This window comes from Clytia hemisphaerica, unplaced genomic scaffold (genome assembly GCF_902728285.1).
Source record: "Clytia hemisphaerica strain Z4C2 unplaced genomic scaffold, Clytia hemisphaerica genome assembly, whole genome shotgun sequence".
In the NCBI taxonomy this organism is placed as follows: domain Eukaryota; kingdom Metazoa; phylum Cnidaria; class Hydrozoa; order Leptothecata; family Clytiidae; genus Clytia; species Clytia hemisphaerica.
Genome location: NW_027103414.1, coordinates 1214338 through 1238350, shown reverse-complemented (window position 1 = coordinate 1238350; position 24013 = coordinate 1214338). Strand labels below are relative to the sequence as shown.

The following is a 24013-nucleotide window of genomic DNA, read 5'->3' as shown; positions in this document are numbered from 1 at the left end:
GGTTTCTAATAAGAATTTTATAAGAATAGCAATACTCAAAAACTACAGAATTGATTAGGAATAACTCTCAGCCTAATCTAGATATGGCAAGATGATAAAAATTGGTACCAATATTTCCCTCCAAAATAAAACTGAAACGATGAAGATGTTAAATAAAAAGAAAAACGAGGCTCGATCCTAATTTTGTGTTTCTTATGAAAAATATTGTAGTTAATCAACATAACGAGGACAACCGGACCTTGGATTATGAGAATTGATCTTCATTAATCTAAAGCAACGTACAACCTATACAAAAAAAAAGCTAAAAAGAAAACCGGAGACGCGAGTTAAGCAGGAAAATCCGACATCTGAGATAATTAGAGTGTAGAAATATATATTTTTCTCGTTATGTCAATCTTATGATAAATGAGAGACACAAATATAAAAGAAAAATTATAGGTTTTGTTCCCGTTTATTTTGGCACTTTTTTCAAAAAAGAAAACATGACAAAATTACACCAATATCGTCATAGAGTTAATGAAGGGGTCATTTACCATCATCTTTATAAAGCATTTTTCGCTAATAACGAATACTCCAGAGGAAATTAGCCAACATTAATTCATTAAGGTTTTCCTTCTAGAATTGGTATTTTTCGTATTTTTTCAACGCCTTCATTCAAACGTGTACAAAAAAAATCCACTTTGTTTTATACGATCCAGATTTATAGCAATTCTCTCTCAAGAGTGGAGTTGCTACCTCACTTATGGTGTAGTCATTTTAAAAGCCACCAATGAAGGCCTAGCATTCAAAATAAAACATATCACCATCCATGTATGAAAGACTCAACTAAGAATTCATTTTAATTCATCGTTTGGCCATGATCAACTTCTTTACAACTAACATAACTTAATGAAGGTTATTTTTCCATACTCCGTTCAATGTACAGGATAAAAAAATTTCGATTACAAAATTAACGACAAGGCATGATTCAATTTTCGTCATCACTATCAGAAGAGGAAGAAGAATCATCACTGAAATTCTCATCTTTATCCAAGTCTTTGAGATCCAATGGTAAAGGGAGAGTCTGTTTCTCTTCACTGTCTTCATTTTCATCTTCTCCGTCACTATCATCACTTGATGAAGATGAAGAAGATGAATTTCTTTTCTTCTTCTTATTCGTTTCTTCCCCGTCGCTTTTTGTATCTTTTGCTTCTTCATTTTCTTCGCCTCCTTTCAAAGAACATAAAAATGATTAAATCTTTATTTTTGATCAAACAACTAAAGGGAATAACGAGATGAGGATTGATAAGCTTTGTTTTTTGACAAGTTTTTTAAAGCAGTTGCATCCTTGTGTAACCGGGCATTTTCAGAAGAGTTCATTCGTTCCTTTGCACCGGCCAGTAAGGAAGAATGAAGGTACATTTCAGTTAACCTCGCACATCGATGCATTGAAAGAATTGAACTTATAATCACCATCCCCTTATCAGCAAATAATCGTTGGTCAAAAGATAGGTCAAAAAATCATCCCCAAGCAAAGGCCGGTCTCCACTTGCGCACGCTGCGATAACACTTTTTCGATCAAAGCTTCCACACTATTGGTCAAAAGAAAAATGAAACCGTTCCATTGGCGCAATCTGACGTAACGGTTGAAAAAAGTTGAAATGTATTCAACTTTTTTTTCGAGCGCGCGCTATATTTTTATGACGTAATCTTTTTTCCAATCAAAAAGGATTGAAGCCAAAAGGTGCGATCGCAGCCGCGCGCAAGTGGAGAGCGACCTTAAGAATACCCGAAATTTCCCTCCAGACTTTCACTAAATGGTTGGGACAAAAATGGTATCTCACCTTCTTCATTGTCACCAGAACTGGAATCCGAATCGGAATCTTTCGTTTGTTTCCACATCTTGGCCATTTGTAAGAGTTTGAAGTTTGGTTGGTTGTCTTTTTCATCAGGGAATATATAATCATAGTACTCCTCCCACCCACTGTCAGCCTGTAAAAAAAAATTTAATATGAGTTCTCTGCACAAACAATAGACGGGTTGCTAAATTATGCAGTCAAAACATGTTACTTGTTTTACAACTTACAGCTGATAACTTTATTAGTGTCAATAAATTCGAACCAATCAGAAATAAATGTCATGTAACAAGCACATAAAAATTTCGAGTAAAAGCGTGATTTGTCTTCAGACTTTAATTTTCCAGCCTATGTATTTTTCATGAAAACCCATTTAAGGTAACATACGAGATCGCCTGACATCTACGTGTAATATAAGGTCTGTTTCTAGGAGCGCTGCGGCCAATGATGCCCAGTTTTGAAACTCTACTCGAATAAAAAAACGTCTAAAGTTGAAAGAGAAACAATAGCACACCGTGGTGAATCTAAAAATAGACATCACTTTCTTTATTTGCCCGAGTTTCAATCCCATCGTTCATTGCGTTAATTTCTTGTGCACATTAATTACACTTATAACAAAGAAAATGTAACAACTCTCACGATTTTGAAATCAAAGTGAAAGGGATTATGGGATTGGATGTCGGACAAATTTGAAAAGTAATAATTATGACGTTTGCATAACGGAGCGCTATTAGTTGGGGCGCGTCAAAAAATTTGAAATCAAAACAAATTACTAAAATCATTAGGTGGAATGCTTTTTTACACTTGTCCTTTCACTACTCTTTTGCGCGAAACACGAGAAACTGTTACAGATATATTATTTGGGTGTCCAGCTGACGCATTTCCTAATATTCCGAGACGGGAAACAGAGCTAGAGGTTGAGGAACTGGTAACTGTAATGGGTGATCGTGAGTTGTGAAGGAAGAGTTACAGAGGTGATGATGAGGTAATTGGTTTCAACATTCTATCCTTTGTCATCGTTCGGAATTCAAAATTAAACTCAATGATTAATACGACTTTTAAGGAATTTTTAGAGAAAGCTAAGATGGTTCTAAATCATAACCTATGTAGGAAAGTTTAAAGAAACCTTACACTTTATGTGTTATAAAGTTATGGCAACGCCGTTTTATTTCAGGTGTAACTTGGCGTATATAAAATCAACAGATTACAAAGTATTAATGCAATATAAAAACGGCAGCTGTATAAAATCACTGCACAATAATGAAGCTTGCAAAAATTAATTTGATAAACACTTATCTGTAGACAACCAATGAATATGTTCCGTCTATTATGGCTTTTTCATTTATTTGGAGACAACGATTGCATGTTATTACATAAACGTTTTTTTATAAAAACATCCAAAAATTTTTAAGCCTTTGAATGTTCTTAACTTTTTTGGCTGTCAAGCCTAAAATGTTCTTAACATGTTCCTATCTTCCCCATTTTTTATGTATGTTTGTCCATTTTCCTATGAAATTGGCTTTTTTTGAGTTCGGAAAGCCTTAAAATGTTCTTAACTTGTTCTTAACTTTTTGCCATCGAAGCCTTATGTTCTTTGTTCTTATATAAAAAAACATGTGCAGTCAAACACCTATTGACGTATGTTTTGATGTCTACCCAGGAAGAAAAATGTTGTGGGATCAATAATAAGCGAATCACGTACGATGAATTCATTTTAGGTACTGGCTGCAGTCAAATATTATTGGGGCACTTGCTATACCAAAAGGATTCTACAATCTAGCCAACAACAGCCAATTAGAATTACGATTGAATACAAAAGGTTGAGAATCATAAGTAAGCCCTTAAAGGTTCTGTTTTAAAATAAGAGTGATATCGTTTGCTTACTCCTCAATTTTAATGTACAAGCTTTTTCGCATTGGATTGACACGGATGTGGGGCAAGATGATCAGAAAGGCGGAAAGAAAAACATTTTTTTGTTCATATCACTATCAGCACAATATAACAATAGGCAGGCACCGTCCTGATATGAAATATGTGTCTGATACAAAACGAGAACACTTATGTAAAAATAAAACCTTTAACTCATTAAATGCTATCACTCCTTAACTTGAAATCTGCAAATCTTTCTCATTTTCGATTTCGATCACGATTGTTTTTTAATCTAGCGCTCACACACACACCAAACTAAAAAAAAATGCCAATCTCAACTGTTCCTTTTTCAAGCTGGTTCAAAAAATAGGGCGGCATGGATTACGGCGCTCACAGGTGCAAAACAGGACCGGTACAGGAAAAAAAATCGGGCGATCTCATATCCTCATATCATGCTATTAGTGGCACATCATTGGTTAAGAAAGTCATGACAATCATCCCTGGCAATGAACTTTAATAAATTTTGTTCGATTAAAGGTTCTTGGTCATGGTAGATATTTTATCCAGAATTAGTCCGTGCTCCGTGCCCCGTGCCCCCCCCCCTACTGTTGAGGATATCGGATATACAGGGGGTTACAGTTACAATACAGTTAACGATTTTTGTTCAAAAGTGGATATCCAGGGGGTTAAATATCTACAAGGGAGCGGATATCCACAGGGGGGGTAAAGTGCCTTTTCAAGTAAAAAATACGATATCCAGGGGTAAGCATCTTTATAAGAGAGGATATCCAGGGGGTTGAGCATATTTTTAAGAGTGGATATCCAGGGGGTCTTTACTAATAAAGTAGGATATCCAGGGGGTTCGATACTTCGAAAAATCAATATCTTCAACATTGGGGGTAAATTTAGCTATTCCAGGGAGTTTTCTTGTATAGAAGTAAACGAGGAAACAATTTTCATTGGTAAATAGAAATAAATTTCGAAATTTTATTAGATATCGGGTTTAGTAAAAAAAAGAAAAAATTGTCGTATAGCTAGGTCATGATAGCTTCTTGCGACTTTTTAAAGATATATCTTATAAAATAATGGGTAACGGTTAATTAATAGCCCGCTAAAGGTTTATCGATCATTTTAATCGTTATAGCGGCATTTTAAATATTTCCTTCTTAATTTAAAGCTTTATGTGGCGATAGAGGGTATTTTTCTGTTCCTTTCACCTGCATTTAATTTCCGCAAGTTGTTGGTCAAAACTGTCTGATTAACATATCAAAATATAATTAGTCACCTTAATGTGAATAAAAGTAGGCCTTAAACTAAAAGTCACAATTTTATTTGGCACAATTTTATTTGGCAGAAGCTTTCAAAACACACACACGAATCATTAGCGTTATGTTTCTATACCCTAAGAATGATATTATGAATGATAATTTTTTGGTAAGATTTTGTTCAAGCATTTTAAAATGTTCAGATAAGACCTTACCTGATCTTCGCTTTCGACTTTTCTCCTTTTCTTCACTTTACGCGGCATCATTCGTTCGATCGATGATTGAGAAGTTGAATCGCCTTTTTCGTACTATTGCGGAATAAAAATCTCATAAAAATATTCTAACGACCCGGCGTATTCAAAAAACTGTCTGAGTCAAAGTTAAATTGAAACATACTTTGGAGATTGGCCAGATAAGAATAGTGTGACCCTCTCGCCCCTCTCGCATCAAATGTCTTAAACATCGAGTAATATAAATACAAAATTTGAAATTGGAAACTTATATTTTGGCCCTGCACTATGAAATCACCAAATATTATATTTAAATTTATTAAAGAATACCTCAAATTTTCTCCACGCTTCCAAAAGTAGCATTCGTTCTTCTTTTTGTTCTTCGCTTCGCAGTGATTGGTCGGCTTTTCTGTACACCGTCCTGTTGAAAAAGTAACGAGAGAATTATATGAAAAAAATGTATGATTGAAGGGCACGTTTGACACTTAGATTTTTTGGCCAATTTCTTTAAATTATCCAAGTGAACTCAACCAAAATCTCTTGCTAATTCCCTATGCAACGATTTCGCTCAATTTTTAAAACTCGGGGAACCTGATTATTGCATGGGTTTTCCCTTTTCAAAAAAATGTGTAAGGAAACCTTTTAAAAAGGTACTTCGTTTTCTGTTTGGTCTGAGCTATGAATGACAGCCCAGGTGAAACAGGGATTAGCTTTTTTATTTATTTGTAGTGGATTTAAAGTCAATTTAACCACTAGCCCTCTTATTGGGCCATTCCATTTCATATCCATACAGGGGGGTGGACGAACATTTCCAAAGGATAATCTGAGAAAAATTTCCAGGGAGCGTTTTTCATTTTTCCAAGGATATTTTTGCAAATTTTGCCAATTTCCAGGGGGGGGGGGCGTTATCTACACATTCTCAATAATGTTTTTGTGACTTGAAAAGGTTCGTCCACCCCCTTGTATGGTTTTTTAACGGAACAGCCCATTTAAGACCGCATAAGATCTAAATCCTTTTCAGTTACTATAGGCCCGATATTCAAAACAGTTGAAAATGCTTCTGACTTGCAAATAAACTAAGGGATTGCGTGTGTTGATTTAAAGTTCATCAAAGAATGAGCAGACCCTAGAAAAAGCAGATGAGATGGAGTTTTTATAAGATACTTTAATAATTGGTCAGTGGAAGTAATAAAAGTGACGCTGTTTTATTACTGGTTAACGACTTACCAAATCAAATAAGAGCTTGTAAAAACTCCATCTCGTGGGGATCTAAGCAAGGATACATTATCAGGTAAGAAGGTCATAGAAATAACAAATATACAAATTAAATGCACTCTTATTGAAACTCCCCTACAAAGACTTCTCACGCTGCCTGTGAAATTCAATGTGTCTTACGCAAGTGCTTTAAAAATAGGGAAACGGAATTAAATTTAATCCTGCGGCATTTTTTACCTTACACTAATCTTTCTAAAGCCGTGTGTATAGCCTACTGATTAGGAAATTTTGTAAGGAAACTAATAGAAGTAGATTTCTATAAATAAGTAAGTCTCAAGGGAAGGTTCACAATAGCCGTGAGACATGTCCTGCAGTCGATAGAATGTTGCTGAGAATTGAACAATTTGTGAGCATTGCAGGAGTCGCCCCGTAAAAGTTAATGATTAAGCTGATATCAATATGCAAAACAGTTTATTTTTAAATTGACTGCCATATGCTAACATTTTTTGCCTAAATTATTTCGGACTCGGCACGTTTTTTCTATAAAAACATAAGAAGGCTTCGATAGCCAAAATGTTAAGTACAAGTTAAGAACATTTTAAGGCTTTGCGGACCCTAAAGCACCTATTTTCTTAGGAGAATGACAAAAATACTCACAAAATGGTAAAAACAAGAACATGTTAAGAACATTTTTAGGCTTAAAACTAAAAAGTTAAGAATGTCCACTGGCTTCAAAAGTTTTGAATGTTCTTATAAAAAGACGAACGTGTAGCTAAATAGTGGTTGGCAAATTGAAAATCTTTTTAGCATTTCATTAATTCAAGGAATACAAAGCACATCCATCAAATGGCTGTCAAATCATGTGGTCGCTAATCGCCAAACGCCAGGAAGTTGTAAGGAAGGATATTTCTCCAATAATATGTTTGGACTTTATGAACAATGTAACTACTACTTTATTATTGACGGAAATTTTTTGAATACGTAGACAAAGCAATATACCACAACTAATACATATTTCGTGTTATATTTTTGTGTGTATTGTTTGTAGATTTCGATGGAAAACTATCAGGTGGATTTGACACCGGAACCTTTATGCCGGGTCTTACCAAGAACACCTCTGCCTCTCTGCTTAGTGTTCAGTAATTACAAAGCAAGTGATTAAGGTTAGTGTGGAAAGATAAAGGAGAGATAAAGACGGTACTTCCTATCTTCAGGTAGATAGCTTCCTCCTGGCCAATAATACCGAGTTTATGCATGTGCATTTTTCTGCGACGGAGACGGTAAGGCTTCAATTTTACTTAGATCCTGACCAGCTGAGGACGACGGTAAATCAGCACTTTTACCGTCCTCGATTTTGCGGGTCAGAACTGCGGGTTATTCCAAAGCGCTTCAGTCACTCTACCCGTCCCCAAAAGTACAAACACATAAACTCGCTAATGACTGCAGTCGCATAGCTTTCTCAAGCGAAGATGGAATTTGTTTTAGCAGAGCTCTAATTCTCAAGCCATATTATTATCCATACGGCAAACTTACTCGAAATTTGTATAATGGTCTGAATTGAGCTTATTCAAGCTTCATAAAGTATAATTATACCTTGCATTTTCGACACAGTATTCTTCATCTGTTCCAATCTCAAACTGAGCGTAACTTATCCAAACCTATAAGAATAGGAGAAAATTTACAGAATTAAACCAAAAATCTCCAACTGCACAACCATTAGTTCTTCTCAACTTAATAACTATAAAACATCAACAGACGCTTTCCTCTTTTGAGAGGCGACATTTAGAGCAAAATTAAAGAGATATATATGATTTTTGTGTTGATTGCAAAGTATTTTCTATTACGCGTCCCGAAATCGCGGGTCAGATCTAGTAGCAGAACCGCTCCTCTGTCGAGATATATAGATGTGAATTTGTGCCACACTGCTTTATCGAAGAAATCGCAAAAGTAGGCCCGAATAAACACCGTTTATGGATTAAATATTTAGCCCCTATTATCGTGTTACTTTGGGCGTTTAACTTGTAATTTCTGTATATGAAGCTACAGTATGGAGATTTTAGGGTGGGGGTAAATTAAATTAATTACACTCCTTGCAACGTGCTAATAACACGAGGAAGTAAATAACAAAACAAACATTATTATATAATAAAAGTGACGGAATTCAAAATTAGCATCATAAAAATTAATCAGGAAAAACAATAAGAAAACATTAGCAAACTCATATACAACGTAATTTAGAACACCTCTTTGATGTTTGAGCCAGTTATGAGTCGCTTAACTAACGGAAATTTAATAGCGTGGTTACTTAATTTAGACTTTTTTTGTACATAGATAGCTTGAAATATTGGTTTTCTCAAATCTAAGAGAATATGGGAGGAAGAGTAGATTTATTACTAAGCATAATTCGATGTCTCTTATGACGTCACTACAGGCCACAAAACGTCGTTATTTTGCCGACCTTCTTACTAGTTATTGCAGTGTCGTCCGAGACAACTTTGGACAAGATATCAAAAGTTCTGATCTAAAATCTTTATGATGAAAAATCGAACGTTAGAAATCGACCTCTTCGAAACCTTCTAAATAAAACTTTTTGGCATAAACGCTAAGTGGATGATAGTGCGTTGGCATAACAACATTACCTTAACGTGTTGTGTTTTCTTTAGTAGCCGTTCGTATAAGTCTCTGGTTCTCTCGAATTCCTCTTGTTCAATCTCAAAGTCGATGTAAGCTTTCCATAAGACCTCAGGCATGTCGAGTAGTGTTTGTGCGATTGCTAGTTCGTATATACTTCGTGCTCGACTCGTGTCACCAAGAATGGTCTCCATTTCAGCATACTTAAAAAAGATAATTTTGAAATGAAAACAATAATGCTTTTCGACCGGTAAAGAAGCCACAGATATCTTATATAAAACTCTGTATTTCCCAAGATAATAAATAAACAAAATAAAATCCGCCATCTTTGCTGAAAGCAGCTCACAGTAAATCACCTTGGTTTACACTGTTGAAGTTTGTTTGACACTGTGATGACTTAAAAAATTTTAAGAGGGCGGATTATTTTGCTTCAGCTAGGAACGGAGTTGCTATATCAGTGTTTTTATTGCCCCCGCAGGAGCGCAGCGACGAGGAGGCACTCATAGTTTCACGCATAGATATTGGACTGGAATCTCGAAATTTTGTTGTTTTTTTGTTTTGTCGCGCATCCCCGTAGTTAGTCTCTTCCGTAAATGTTCGGTTTTTTTTCCGGGACGGCAGTTGCTAGCCTAAAAACTTTTTCTTTTTTATAGCAGGCGCCGCGGGCATTTTACTCAGCTTTCGAGATTCTATTCCGCTTGTAGAATTTTGCCCGATTGGTCAACATGCAGGAAATGGAATGGAGAAGTTTCTGGAAGTTTTCTTAAATTCAAGCTCTCTCCTCTTGCAGTCAAAACGCATTTACTTTTGACTTTGGGATTAAACAAAACAGTTTATCACCAATAATGGACAATGGTTGCAATGATAATAGTAGAACAATGATTGAATATGGACAAAAGTGATTATTGTTGGTGGTTGAATTGGTAACCAAATTCCACTGTAACTAAATTTATTCGACAATCGTGATTCAACATACTCTACTCCCAACAAGAATGCTTAAAGATCCTGTGTTATGGTACTTCGCCAGTAAGTACAAATATTTTTTTCTTTGTCTACTTTTATAAGACTTGGTTTTATTAATCTTTTATGTTTATTAACCTGTGTTCTTGTTGATACTTACCAGGCACTATTTGGGAAATTATTATCAAAGATTGAAAGAAACTTTTGTGAACTATTTTTGAGGAAATTTCAGTACACTCACCATATATCATCTAATTTCATGTTTCTTATTTTTCCCTTTAAGCTTTTTATGAATGAGGATTCGTTTACGTTGACAACGCAATATTACCTCGTTACTGCTACTATTACCACGTTACGTCATGATTTTCCATCCTTCTACACGATATTGCTGTTACAACTGCAAGATCAGTCAGGACCTCTTTGGTCTTTTTTAACATTAGTTCGGATAGAATAAAAACATACCTGATCAACACAACCAAACCTTCTGTCTTGCGTTCACTCTTTCCTTCACAACAACTTTCGTTTTTGCTTATGTAGGTTTTAAATCCAAAGATTACCGCGCGGCTGATAGCGGACAAAGGTTTTTTTGAAGATATTTTCAGTTAAAATCCAAGGTAGAACAAACTAAACATAGAAAGGGTGTATTTTTTAGTGCCTTATACGATGATCGCTATTTTTTTTAATTCTATGTTTAGATTTTTCTACCCAGCCCCGTTGCTATGTACGCGCGCCCTGTTGCTAAGACCTTTGCTTGAAATCGAAAGCGAAACCAAGATTATTTAGCGCACACTGCCGTTTGCGTAATATCGATAAAGTGAAATGAGGTCCTGACTGAAGATAACTGGCATATCTTTTTAATGTAAACAATTTTGTCCATGAGATCCCTTATCATGCCGTTGGATAAAGTCCTGAATGTACGCTATTTCCTGTTAATACCTGCTTCCTGCTCATCAATATTGCCTTGTTACTGATACTATTACCACGTTACGTCCTATCATCTTCCATCCTTTACACGACGCTGTTACAGCTTCTAGATTACTGGTAAATCCATTTAATGTAAACAATTTTGGATCACGATATCATTTGTTAAACCGTTGGAAAAACTCCTAAGTACGTTGTTACCTGTCAATTTTTGGTTCCTGCTCGTTATGTTTCTGGCTCATAGCATTTCTTATGCTGTTTGGTTCTACTATGTTTCATTTATATTTCAAATTGGTTGAAATAAATATAGTTGCATGTCTTTTGACTGGTTTAGTATCTATGTAACTGTCTGTAATTGATTCTACCTGGACACTTTTCCTAATGAATGTTTTAAGATTCGTATTTTATTCTTTGTAAAAAGTAATTCACATTTTTAGAAAAAAATATGTTTCATTTATGTTAGCTTATTCATTGATATCTCAAAGTAAAAGCTGTTGAGAAGAATCATTCTAACTATTTCAAATCATTTCCAAACTTTTGCTATAAAGCATTAAAAAGCCTTAATTAAATTAGCATTAATTAGTTTTTACAAGCATTTGTACAAGCGGGTGGCAGTTAGTGAAAGCTATGGCTAGTATAAAATATCTGTGGGAAAAGCTAGTTTTGATGTCTAGTTCTTTCAAGAAACAGTTTGTATTTTTTCCAAACTGATTTTTCACTGATTTCTAAGGTTTTTAAAGGGACTTTGACCTAAAATTTTACTTTACTTTTGAAATTTGCATGTGAGCCATTTACATAAGGTTCGCGTGCTGCTTGCTAAGAATTTTCATACACAGATTTTACAATATGACTAGGCGATTTCTTGCATATATAAATAACAGCAAAACCGAATTTTAAACATAACTTATTCCAAAGATACAAAACATCATGAATTTTCTGTGATTCGTGACGTCAAAAAGAATGAGTGAATAGTTTTTCAGATCTTCGGAATTGAGTTTATAAGATTGAAAAATTCCTGGCATTTAAGAATCCAATCTATTCTTGATATTCATGGCGTAACCTTTTACGGAAACACATGTTTGCCACCAGTTTCATTGTTTAAATTCAAAACTGGTGGCAAACGTCCGTAGTTTTTCGGGTGTTTCCGTACCGTATAAAAAATTACGTCATGAATATCAAGAATAATTTAAATTACCAATTTTTAACAGCCCTATTTTGAGCATAGGTTTTTAAATAACATGTTCTAGGACTAGGACTAGTTACCTTGATCCACGTGGTACAATTGGCTGGATTGAATTCCAAAAATTTCTCATACAATTTTCGACAACGGTTGAATTCTCTCAACTAGAATAAAAAGTAAGCGTAAAACCCTAAAGAATTGATCTTAAACTCATAATAACCGTGAAAAGTTATTAGGGTAGCATATCACTTAATAAGTGGAAACCCCTTTAAGAAAAGTAAGACCTTCCTAAATATATTCTCTGTATCAATGTTGTGTTGATAGGCAAACAATTTCAGTTTCGTTTTTGCAGCTAATGTAATTTTGACATTATGGGGGGGGCCCACCGTCCTAATGAAGCTCCAAAATAGTGAAACACTGCGTGCATGGGAACAATGGTTAAAGGGACATAAAAGTAGTAAAATGTAAACATTGCGCGAACCACGTGTCATTAAAGAGAACAATTAAAATCACGTGTCCAAAACAAACTTGTAAAACAATTGAACAATCAAAATTAGCCATATTTGGTTTGATTTTTTATTTGACATGTGACATTTGTTTTCATTTTGTATCCGCTGCATACAGTTTGTTTACAAATTTCGCAAGTACTGTTATGTCCCTTTAAAGATATGGAAGTTTTAAATATAGTCTTTATAAAAAAACTCTGGTCTTGCAATGTATTGTTTTAGCTTTATTGTCAAATTTTCCTTTGTTATTAAACAAAATTCAAGTTGAGAATTGCATACTTTTTGATCACGTTACCCTCTTGGGATTGGTCTTATTAAAGTAAGCAAAACAAGTCGATTTGCGAACGCAAGCTCTAACTGTTAACAAAAGAAAGAAACTAAAGCCTTCTCAGACCTGGGCTTTTTATAATGACTATGTTTTAAATGAACCAACCTGTAGCTCAAGACTGATGTATTCACGGTATAATTTGTCTTTCGGACATTTTCCGATACTGGAACCCTGAAAAAGAGAAAAAGATCCGCAAAATTGAAACTTCATGATAAGTGATACGCCTCGGATCATTCCTGACATACCGAAACAGATTTCATTATATGGAATGGATTTTTTGATTTCGCTTGACAGATTCAATAAAACTCGATGGCTTCACAACATATAGGGCAATTCTTTCTAGAATCGGATTTGAATTTCTAGAATTCCAGGGAAAAATATCAAAAAGTTATTCCAGTGCAGGCACGACGCAACGGCGTCCGCCATACCAGATTTTCACAAAAAAATACACGAAATTTTCCTCTTCGTCGGTAAAATCGCTATAAAATCGCTCAAATTTCCTCATTCGCCGTACCAGATATAAAAAGCTTCCGTCGTGCCTGCAACAAGTAAATGATGATTGTCAAGTAATAATCCTAATTAAAAAGATGTTTCGTTCCATTCACGACAACGATATCTCTTACCAAAGTCAATCTTGCGACTTTCAAGTTTTTCTGTCGAACTTCAAATTGTGCGTACATTATCCAAATTTTTGCAAACGTGAACTGAAGAAATTGAAGAAACATTATGAAAGCTAAAAATTAAACAAACAAAGTCTCCGAAGTATGATTTGCCATTGTGGATATAATACAGTATAAACATCCTAACGAATTATTGGGTCTTTGAAAGATTCTTGGAGAAATAATTGATTATTCGAGAAAAAAAACTTTCTCCCAACTTTATAAAATTTAAATAAAAAATATTACCTTTTTGTGGGGAATGACTTCTAAACATGCTTTATATACTTGACGGGTTCGCTCGGCGTCCTGTAGTTAATAAATCGAAAAACTTTCAGTACAGACAGCGGGGATTCGATCTGAAAACAACCGAAAATACAGCCATAACTGGCATTCTCAAAATCTGGCCCTTATAGCGTAGAGCAAAGTTAATAACCGAGCCTTAAAATGAAGTGCATCTTCTTAGACTGCATAAGAGACAACTAAAAAGGTACCTTAGCCGTTAGTTCTTCAAAGAGAGCGTACATTATCCATAAATAGATGTATCTTCTCCAGTGCTTCTTTTCCTGTGAGAAAAAGACACTTTTAAAAACAAGTACAAACTATACCTTGAGAATCATGTCTTTGATATAAATGATATAAATGTCGAAATGTCGTCTCATGAAAATTTTATTAAAAAGTTCAATGCCAAGACGATTTTAAAGTTGTTAAACAAAACCAAAGCGTTATGCGATGTTTTGGATAAACATCCTTGATACCAATGTGGATTGCCGGAGATACCTATTTAAATATCTTCAAACATTTGCCATGGAATCGAATTGAAAAAAAACAAATGATATGCATCAAGTTTTGTTTTGAGCAGAAGCTTTTCGATTTATCAAATCATTTTCAATGCTCAAAATTCTTCTTCTACAAGAAACATCATACATCATTTTATATACTATCAAAAACATTTAAATGTTTTAGCCTTACATGCACGGGAGGGATGTTGGAAATAGCGCGTTCATAGACATCTCTTATGGTTTGCCAATCTTCAGAGTCACTCTCCATCAGACGTACATAATCGAACCATGCGTCGTAATTGTTTGGGTTCGATTTCACTTCCTGTAAAAAGAAATTTTCAGATGTATCCTTTACAGTCAACAGCATTAACCACTAGTATTCTAAACCCGAACATAATATCCTCATTTAGTACACAACCCAGCATTGCTCTTAGAAGATCTGTTTAGAAGTTGGTGTTAACACTTTGAATTTTCTTATTCAGGTTTGGGATAGATATCAAATATGTTTTCGATTTCAGTATTTGAATGAAGCAAAATAATCGTGCTACCAAATAATAAATAATCTACATTTTTTTTAAACATGACATTACTAGCAACCAGTCGCATTCGCTTTCACCTTCGTTTTCAGCGGGCAAAGAAAATACTGCTTGACTAACTCGGGTGAACTCGATAAGTCAAATAAACACCACGTCCCTTAAGAGCAGAGCGGAGCGTGATTGGATGAATGAAATGTTATGACATCCCTTCTAGTACCCATACCTCTTCGTATTGGAAGCGTCTTTTGCTAATGATCACATTTTCGATGCCTGAGCGATCTCCAAACCTCTTCTCAAACGTTGAATAATTCTTGAACAATTCCTTTAAAGATTAAAGAAAGTCAGAATAAATAAACTATATGGGGTTGTAATAGCATACCGCAGTGAATCTAAAAATAGACATTGATTTTTCTGTTTGACCGAAATTCAACCCCATCACCCTTTGCGTTAATTACGCTTGCACGCAAATTACACTCAATTACAAAGAAAAAGTAATAACATTCACGACTTTTAAATAAGACCAAAAAGATTGTGGGGTTGAATTTCGGTCAAAAATTAGAAAAGTAATAATTATGATGTTTGCATAACGAAGCGCTATTTTATAGTATAACCCCTCAAGGAGAAAATACAAGGTTATATTTATTATTTGGGCAATTGGCTCAACTTCAAAAGCTTATGATCGGCGAAAATGATTCTTCAAAATGAAAGAGGTGTTGATTAGAATTGAAAATATCTTAAAACCGTAATGGTACGTTGTTAAAGTAAATTTCTCTCTTTTTTACGTTGGAGTCGTGTTTCAGCTGGCGAAATGAAATACCAAAGACTACAACAGAGCTTTATCATTCCACAAAAAAATATTTTGACGAAGAAAGCTCGATTGAAGTTTAGCTATCTCTGTGAGTTCATACAACCTGATAATAACGAGTATCTGGACAATAAGTTTGGCAGTCTCCCCTACAGGAACAGACCCAAACCCAAAGCTTCTGCCATAGTGCGGAAAGGGGTCTGACCCCCCCCCCTTCTTAAATGACCCCCCCCCCCCTTTTTGGCATCCCCACAACCTTTAAAAATGCTTATCCCCCGAGGGTGTTGGGCTAAATTTTTTATGGTAAAAAGGGAAGGGAAACAGTAAAGAAAAATTAAGTCTGGCAAATATAATACTTTTTAGTGAAAATAAAGAACTTCCTTTCATGCAGACCAAATTTCATAACGGTGCTGGAAAATTATCTACAATATATGTAAGACCCCCTTCTTAAACGATCCCCCCTCCTTGCTACCCCCCCCCTTTTTTAATGAAAATTTCTGACCCCCCCCCCTTCTTCACCTTTTTGGAAGGTATCATCCCCCCCTTAAGAAAGGGGGGGGGGGTCCGAACTATGTCTGCAATACGTCAAAGTGTCAAATTGTTCATCTGCTGCATGACAAGTATAAATTGGTCAGAGCCCTCAACAGGTTACTAGATAGTTAATTGATATTTAGGAAAAGAAGAGGCTTACCTGTGCGTTTTGCTTTGGGATCTTGTCAAGAGCATATTTGTAGATAGCCCTCACTCGATCAAACTAAACGTCAAGAGAAATAGAAAGGTTGTAGAGAGATTGAATATTACTGGGGAATGAGTAGTCTATTGATATCCACCAGGATCTACATAATATTCGGCTGAAGTACAAGATAACGATTTAGTTTGGTTTTTATCTTTAAAGGTTTTGTTTTTGAATAAGATAGATATCGTTTGCTTACTCATCAATTTTAATTTATAAACAATTTATATTGAATTGACAAGTATGTGGAGCAAGATTGGTCAGAAATAGGAAAAAAATTAATTTTGCTTATGTCAGCGCAATATAACAATAGGCAGACACTGGTATGAAACATGTGTCTGATATGGAACGGGAACACTTATGTCAAAATATAACCTTTAAGAAGTTTTAAACAGAACAAATAATATACAAATAATAAATGATCACGATACGATTTCGTCGTTGGTTTTCAATCAGTAACTAAAACCTCCTTTTTCTTTAACCCTAGAATACTTTTCACTTTACAACAGATCGAGCAACAGTGAACAATCAAAGGTTTATATTACCTCTCGTTGGTTTTCTTCGAACCTTGCGAACGCAATGAACAAAGCTTCTTCCATGTTATCGTCCCCGTAAAATTCAACAGACCGTTCGTAAACAATTCTTGCATTCCCTAAACACAACAGTGAAGTTAAGTTAATCGGTAAAATCACGACGACGAACGAAAATTTAACAGGCTAGTGAGTTTCAACCAATCAAATTTCGTATTTTCACTAGCCTATTACATTTCTCGTCCGTAGTCGTGATTATCCTGATATGCTTAACCTCAGTAACATCTAAAATACGTAAAACATCATCGTTTTTAATTATTTGTGCAAGGATGATTGTAGTTCATATTCAGGTTCAATATTGATTTTACTAACTTTTGGATGTGGGAATAAGTTATTATAAAGTACAAAATTCAGTATTATTGCTTAAAATTGAAGATTGCCATAAGGCATGAAACTTGAAGTATTTTTTTTTTTTAATCTTGAAATAAAATTATGAATTCGCTCTACACAGTTATCGAACACTCTTTTAAACAAATGTTACACACTTGATCATAAACCAGATTTGCAACATTGAGACACTGAGACACTGAGAATTTTGACCGCATGAAAAATAAGATACTTTAGGCGTACAAATTCTTGCGAGCAGAAGCTTTCGCGAGGTCAAAAAATCGCAAAATTTGCAACATTTACTTTGACGAATTTGATGAAAAATAGCTAAGGGGGACAAATACTTCTTTGCATTGGGTTGAATCCTTTGTCTTTCGACTCATGCGGTTTTAACAGGCTAAAAACCCATAAATCTTACATTTATCTTTATTAAGTTAGAAGTTTTACAGATTTTCTATTTTGTCAAGAATTTTTCGCGAGCATAGACTTTCGCAAATGGCCCTTTCAGGAATTTTCAAAGACATTTACTTTCACGAAAAGGGCTAAAATTTGCAAACAACGCGAAAGTATCTCCCCGCAAAAGTTTGTAACGCCTCAAGTATGTCAAATCTCAAATCGAACCTTGATTTCCGTGTCCTTCTTCAAACCTCGCAAAGCGAATCCAATTTTTGACAACAGGATGACACATGATGAAGCCCTCGTATATGGCGCGTGCTCTGTCCACTTCTTTATAACGAAGTTCCATCTTGATGTATGAGAGCCAGGCTTGTTCTTCAGGTTCCCACTCCATCCAGCGTTCAAAAACCTGTCGACAACCTGGAATATTGCCTAGCATTTCCTCCATATAAGTGTATTTGTACCTGAAAGGGAAAACCGCTAATAAGTTTGAAGCTTATTATACAAATGTAATTTAGTCAAAATCATGAATGGTCATAAAATTAATATAACAGAAGCAAGAAAGCTTTTTCAAAGGGGTTTTAATAAAACTTATCATTGATTTGTATCAATAACATGTCTAGCTTTTTGAAAAATTTAGTAAATGGCGATTCGTAAAAGATGAAACCGGCAATACTAATTTGTTAGCGAGTTTATGTATTCGCATTTTGAGGGAGGTAAAGTGACTGCATCGATTTGGAATAACTCGCAGTTTTGACCCGCAAAATCGGACGGTAAGAGAGTGCTGATTTACCATCGTTTTCATTCAGTCAAACTGTAGACAAATTAGAACCTTATCGTTTCTGTCGCATGGTATGTATGTGTATACATAAACTCGTTATTCAATCACAGGGTTGCATTTCTTTCTTTTAAATACATACACTGCTTACAATAGACAAAGTGTGCAAAGACAAATTTAAAAGGGTGCATAGCCTGCGGTAGTACAGTAGCTGTTAGTGAATAACATCTAACAAATGTGGTTGAGGATTTCAGCGCATAAAGTAAACTAGTGGCTCTTTCATGATAGTAATTTTCTCACTGTTTGCTCAAAAAAGTCGACTCGGACTTACCAAAACTGATTTACTCTTGGGAGAATAGTGACAGCTCTGTCCCATATGTTGCGTGCATGATTGATTTGCCGTAATTTCATTTCCATCTCAGCATACTTTAACCATATGGTGACACACCTGTGATTCATATCAAGACCACGCTCATAGATGGATCTTGACCTGTATGAGGAAATCATGCGGAGGTCAAATTATGATTCATCTCAATTTTTACAATAACTAATTTTATGCAGAACTAATTTTCACAGGAACTAATTTTTGCCTTTTGGATGTTTACTGTAAATATTAATATTAGTAATGCCCTTAAAAAGGCACGAATTCGGTAGAAGATCATCTACCCCAAAATGGTCTTTTTGGAACAGTTATATACATAGTAACAGTTTAACAGTTACACTGGAATGTGTGTGGATAAATATTCTAAATAGATGTTCCTTCAACTCTTTGTGGTAGATTTAGATTTGGGTTCCCCAAGGTCAATTTTTCATGCATTCTATTATATCAACGCATATAAAAAAGGACCAAAAAATGCATACGCTTACAGCTCACATCATAGATGTTGATAGGTATATCAAGCACTGAAAGCTTTTAATTCAGTGTGTTTTTTAATCACTATTTTCACCATCATCCTTGAATTATATCCATGGGTTTTTCGGGCTAACAAGATTTAAAGTCAAACCTTTGAATTTCCTTTTGGCTTTCCTCCCATGCAGCATATTTCAACCAGTTAGATACTGAAGTTCGATTCTTTCGTAGCTGGTCTTCAAAAAACTGAAAATTAAACCAGGTAATAATATTGTCAAAACTTAAATCATCAGACAATTATTATAAAAATTTCCATTGATGTAAACATGAAGTTGGGTGGTATACCTAAAGGTATTCTGTAAATTCATTACTGTATGACAAACATGAAACAAAAAATGACGTATGCTTTTATGCATAATGCATAATAGAAAATATTATGCTTTCTTGAAATGACTAAAGAAGAAATACCTTTCTTTTTCGTAAGCGATATTCTTGAAGTTCAGCAGGATCAGTAATTTTTTGCTTTGGAGGCTAAAGGAGAGTATTTAATAATATATAATCAAAAATAGATCACAAAGACCATATTGTAGCCTGGAATGAAAGAAGTGCTCTGAACCAATTGGCTAGAGGATGACAGCAGCCAACCTGGCTCTGAAAACAAAACATCCCAAAATGCTACATGAAAATAATTTTGGGAAGATATGGTCTATAAAAAGAATAAGGTATTCTTACAGGTGGAACAATTTCCAATTGACGTTCTTTTGCTTCTCTCAGCAATTGTTCAGCGGTGATTTGAACTGGAGCAGGTGCTTTGTTCTTGACCTAAAAATGTATAACAATAACATAACAGAAGGTGATACAGACTTATTATGAAGTTTTTTACCTTCACATATCACAATGAAGTAAATACAGTCTCACTGTAGTCTTCTTATGATCAACCAAACAACCACCAAAGACGCACTGAAAAGAAGCCCTTTAAGTGATAATCATTCATTATGTTTCTATACCAACTACTATGTATTTTCCTTCTGAAATATTGTTATTCTTTTGACATACTAGATAAATAACAAATAATAACAGTTTTTAAAATTCTCTTCAATAAATTGGTTAGTATTTTGCTTACCTTTGCCATTTTTGGCAATCTTCTGGTCTTGGTATCAGTTTCCGCTTCAAATTCATCGTCCATCTTGTTGCTGACAAAAAGTGCCTTATTCTTTAATTTAGTTTATTTTTCTAAATTCTAAAAAATATTAAGACATAAATAAGAGATTGCAGCAATATTAAAACTGAGTATTTTTTTCATTTATCTTTAGAAAACCAGGGGGGTCAACATCCAGATACCAGACCCATAGCCGGGTGGTGGTGTCTTTTTTCCCTTTAAAAGTCTGAATAGTCAAGTTGGTATTGATGGGGGTGGGTCCCCCTTTTTTTAGAAAAAAAGAGTTATCCTCGGTTGGTATTGATACCAAAATAGGGGGTGGGTACCCTTTTTTTTAAATAATATGATTCAGAAAGTTGGTATCCATGTCAAAATGACAGCAAAACTTTCCTAATTTTTGCCCTATAGCTAGAAAATACCCCGAAAACATTAAACAGTCTAAATTTCTTTATCTTGGTCGTTTTTGTATAAAGGTAAAACTCTAACACCAAAGCAAACTTGTGTGAGAAAGCGAAAAACGCTAGTGTGGGTTGGATGAGATCAATGATAGGGTAAGACATGATGTCCAAATAATCCCAAACTTTATCTTAGCTGATCTGGATTATGCCAATATATTAGTTAAATGAATATGAAGATTCATTGTTGTTTTGTCGATGGTCAGGCTTCAACTGTCCTTGCTGGAGAGAATGGACTCTCAAAACCACATGGCACAAGGAGGAGAGCTCACTCGGCCCAATCTCCCAGCAAGGAACTCAAAGGAGAAGTGCACTGGGGGTCAGTAGAGATCTATACTAGCCTCATGTTCAAACAATGATCTCTACTATCAGGGCAAGATGGTAGACCCAGCTAAGATATATATTATACAAACATTATCCATGTAACATATAATATATAATATTATCCTATAATACATATCACTTTCAATCATAATCAGGAGAAAGTTTTGGTACATAAATTTGCTAATTCTCCCACTTTCCCTATCAAAAACTCAAAGTTTTGGTCTAAAAAGTTGTAAAAACCATAAAAGTTGTAAAATGTCTTACTATTTTTCCCCAGGGGGGGGGGGCAGCTGGGCAAAAGGACCGGCGGGTATGTGCGGGTCCTAAGGGTACCTTTTCCAATATGTTTAAAATGCACTGTAAGGGTCGGAAAAACTAGAGATGCACTGTAAGGGTAGAAATTTCAGAAAATTCTTGAAAAATCTAGATATTTTGACCAAAAATGCTAGAATTTTGACCATTTTTTGCACGAAAGGGATCGAAAATTTGGGGGAAAATGCACTCTAAGGGTATGATTTTCACTGATTTTTGCTGCACTGTAAGGGTGCAATTTTAAAAGCCAATTTTTGGCCCGCACATACCGTCAGTCCGCAAACCCAGTGCCCTCCCGGGTATTTTTCCCACCTCAAAAAAGGTTCCTTGAAAGTTGTGAAGATGTGAAAAATAGGACTTTTCCAAACTTAGTACCCTGTTTGTGTGGGAGGGGGTGGGTCCCCTTTAAACAGCTTTAAACTCAAATTTGTCAGATTGGTATTGGTACTAAGTAAATTAGGGGGTGGGTCCCATGATATTTTGTCAAACTCAAAAAGTCATGTTGGTATCGATACCAAATTAAGGGGGTGGTTCCCCCCTTTTTCTGAAAATTATGATTTTCAAGTTGGTATCGATACCAATTTTGGGGTGGTGGTGCTAACTTAGCTCAAAAGGTCAAAAGTTGGGTTTTTGGGCTATGGGTTGGGGGTTGGTCTAAAAAGCAGGGTAGCCAATGGGGTAGCCAATTGGGCTAGGTTATGGGGTACCTCTTTTTTCCTAAACTTTTGAAATCTGAAACCTGTTTTCATGTGGAAATAACTATTATAACATCTTGTTAATGATTCCATGTAATAAAATTTAAGATTCCTTTCAAACTTCAGCCACAATAGCCTTTTTTCCAAAGGTACTGAACTTTGTTACTTCTCAAGAGACCTGGCGCCATTTTATCTTCCTTTTTGGCAAAACAAAATTTTTCTTGCTTTCATCTCAACATCTGTTCTTTAGAAAAACATCATGACAATCTTACTACTTTACTTCATAATCTAAATCATAATTTTAGCATTCTCGGTATCAGTGAAACCAGACTCAAATCTTCTATCGAAAACACTGAACTTTCTATCAACGGCTTTAAATCCTTTGATACCCCAGCCGTCTCATCAGTTGGGGGAACTGCTCTCTTTATTTCTAACTCTCTCAAAAGAAAACCTCGCACAGATCTTTCAAAGATAGTGCACTCAGCCTGTGGTAATCTTGAGTCAACTTTTGCTGAAATCGTCTTAAAAAATAGGAAAAACCATATCGTTGGTTGCATCTACAAACATCCAGACCTTGACGTTGATCTTTTTAATAAAAATTTTATATCTCCTTTGCTGAAGAAAGCCTGCCAAGAAAACAAAAATCTTATTTTATTAGGCGATTTCAACATAGATCTTTTGACTTGTGACTCTGTAATCTCTCACTCTAAATTTCTTGATATTCTTGGTGCTTATCAGATTCTTCCAACTATTACCTTGCCAACACGGATCACTGATACCTCCAGTACTCTTATTGATAACATTCTTACTTCTCCTTTTAACTGTTCATCAACTTCTGGAAATCTAACTGTTGCTATATCTGACCATCTTCCTCAATTTCTAATTCTTAATACTGACTGTGATTCTGACTACAAATCTGAACTTCCTTTTCGTCGAGATTGGTCCAAATTTGATGAGGCTACTTTCAAAGATGAATTCGACAGCGTTGATTGGAAAGATCTTCTTAAAACTGAAAGGGGGGATGTTGACTTATCTTTTGATTCTTTTTTGACTCGTTTTTCTTCTTTGTATGATAAGCATGTTCCTCTGAAACAGTTGACCAGACGTCAAGCTAACCTCCTTCTCAAACCCTGGATCACCAAAGGCATTCTTGTCTCGATGAACATCAGAGATAGCCTCAAAGACGACTATTTGAAAGTTCCTGATTCTTCACCCGATCTTAAGAAATTTCTTCGTGACAGATACAAATTTTACCGAAATCGCATTGTATCTCTTATCCGTGCTAGTAAAAAACTCCATTATTCTCGCTACTTTTTTCAAAACTCAGACAATCTTCGAAAACTTTGGCAAGGCGTCAGAGAGATTATATCTTCTCCTTCTTCTTCAAACTCTATTTCTCTTAACATCAATGATTCTTTATCTTCCAACCCTGAAGAAGTATCTAAAGCTTTCAACGATTTCTTTTCAACCATTGCAGGTGAAGTTCGTTCAAAAATTCCTTTTACGTGTCATCATTTCTCAGAGTGGCTAAAGAACGAAAATCGAAATGCTAATGACTTTTTCATTGCTCCAGCTTCAAAACCAGAAGTCATCAAAACTCTCATGTCTCTCAGTGAAAATAAGGCAACTGGTCCAAACAGCATCCCGTATCGAATTATTTCTTCCAACTTGGACA

The 24013-nt window shown here is 35.2% G+C and overlaps 1 protein-coding gene across 1 annotated transcript; it reads right to left on the bottom strand.

Annotated features, from left to right (window-relative positions):
* Window positions 1-356: 356 nt before the first annotated feature.
* LOC136797532 (crooked neck-like protein 1) lies at window positions 357-20633 on the bottom strand. The gene is made up of 21 exons (XM_067054113.1): window positions 20517-20633; window positions 20126-20215; window positions 19862-19924; window positions 19548-19639; window positions 18875-19033; window positions 17991-18229; window positions 16998-17104; window positions 16411-16473; window positions 15138-15236; window positions 14569-14700; window positions 14091-14162; window positions 13846-13905; window positions 13564-13644; window positions 13046-13111; window positions 12190-12270; window positions 9054-9248; window positions 8008-8072; window positions 5530-5620; window positions 5185-5277; window positions 1824-1971; window positions 357-1209 (listed from the first exon to the last, which is right to left on the bottom strand). Exons 1-21 carry the CDS (start codon window positions 20577-20579, stop codon window positions 968-970), a joined length of 2301 nt encoding a protein of 766 aa, XP_066910214.1. The 5' UTR covers window positions 20580-20633; the 3' UTR covers window positions 357-967.
* Window positions 20634-24013: the final 3380 nt, after the last annotated feature.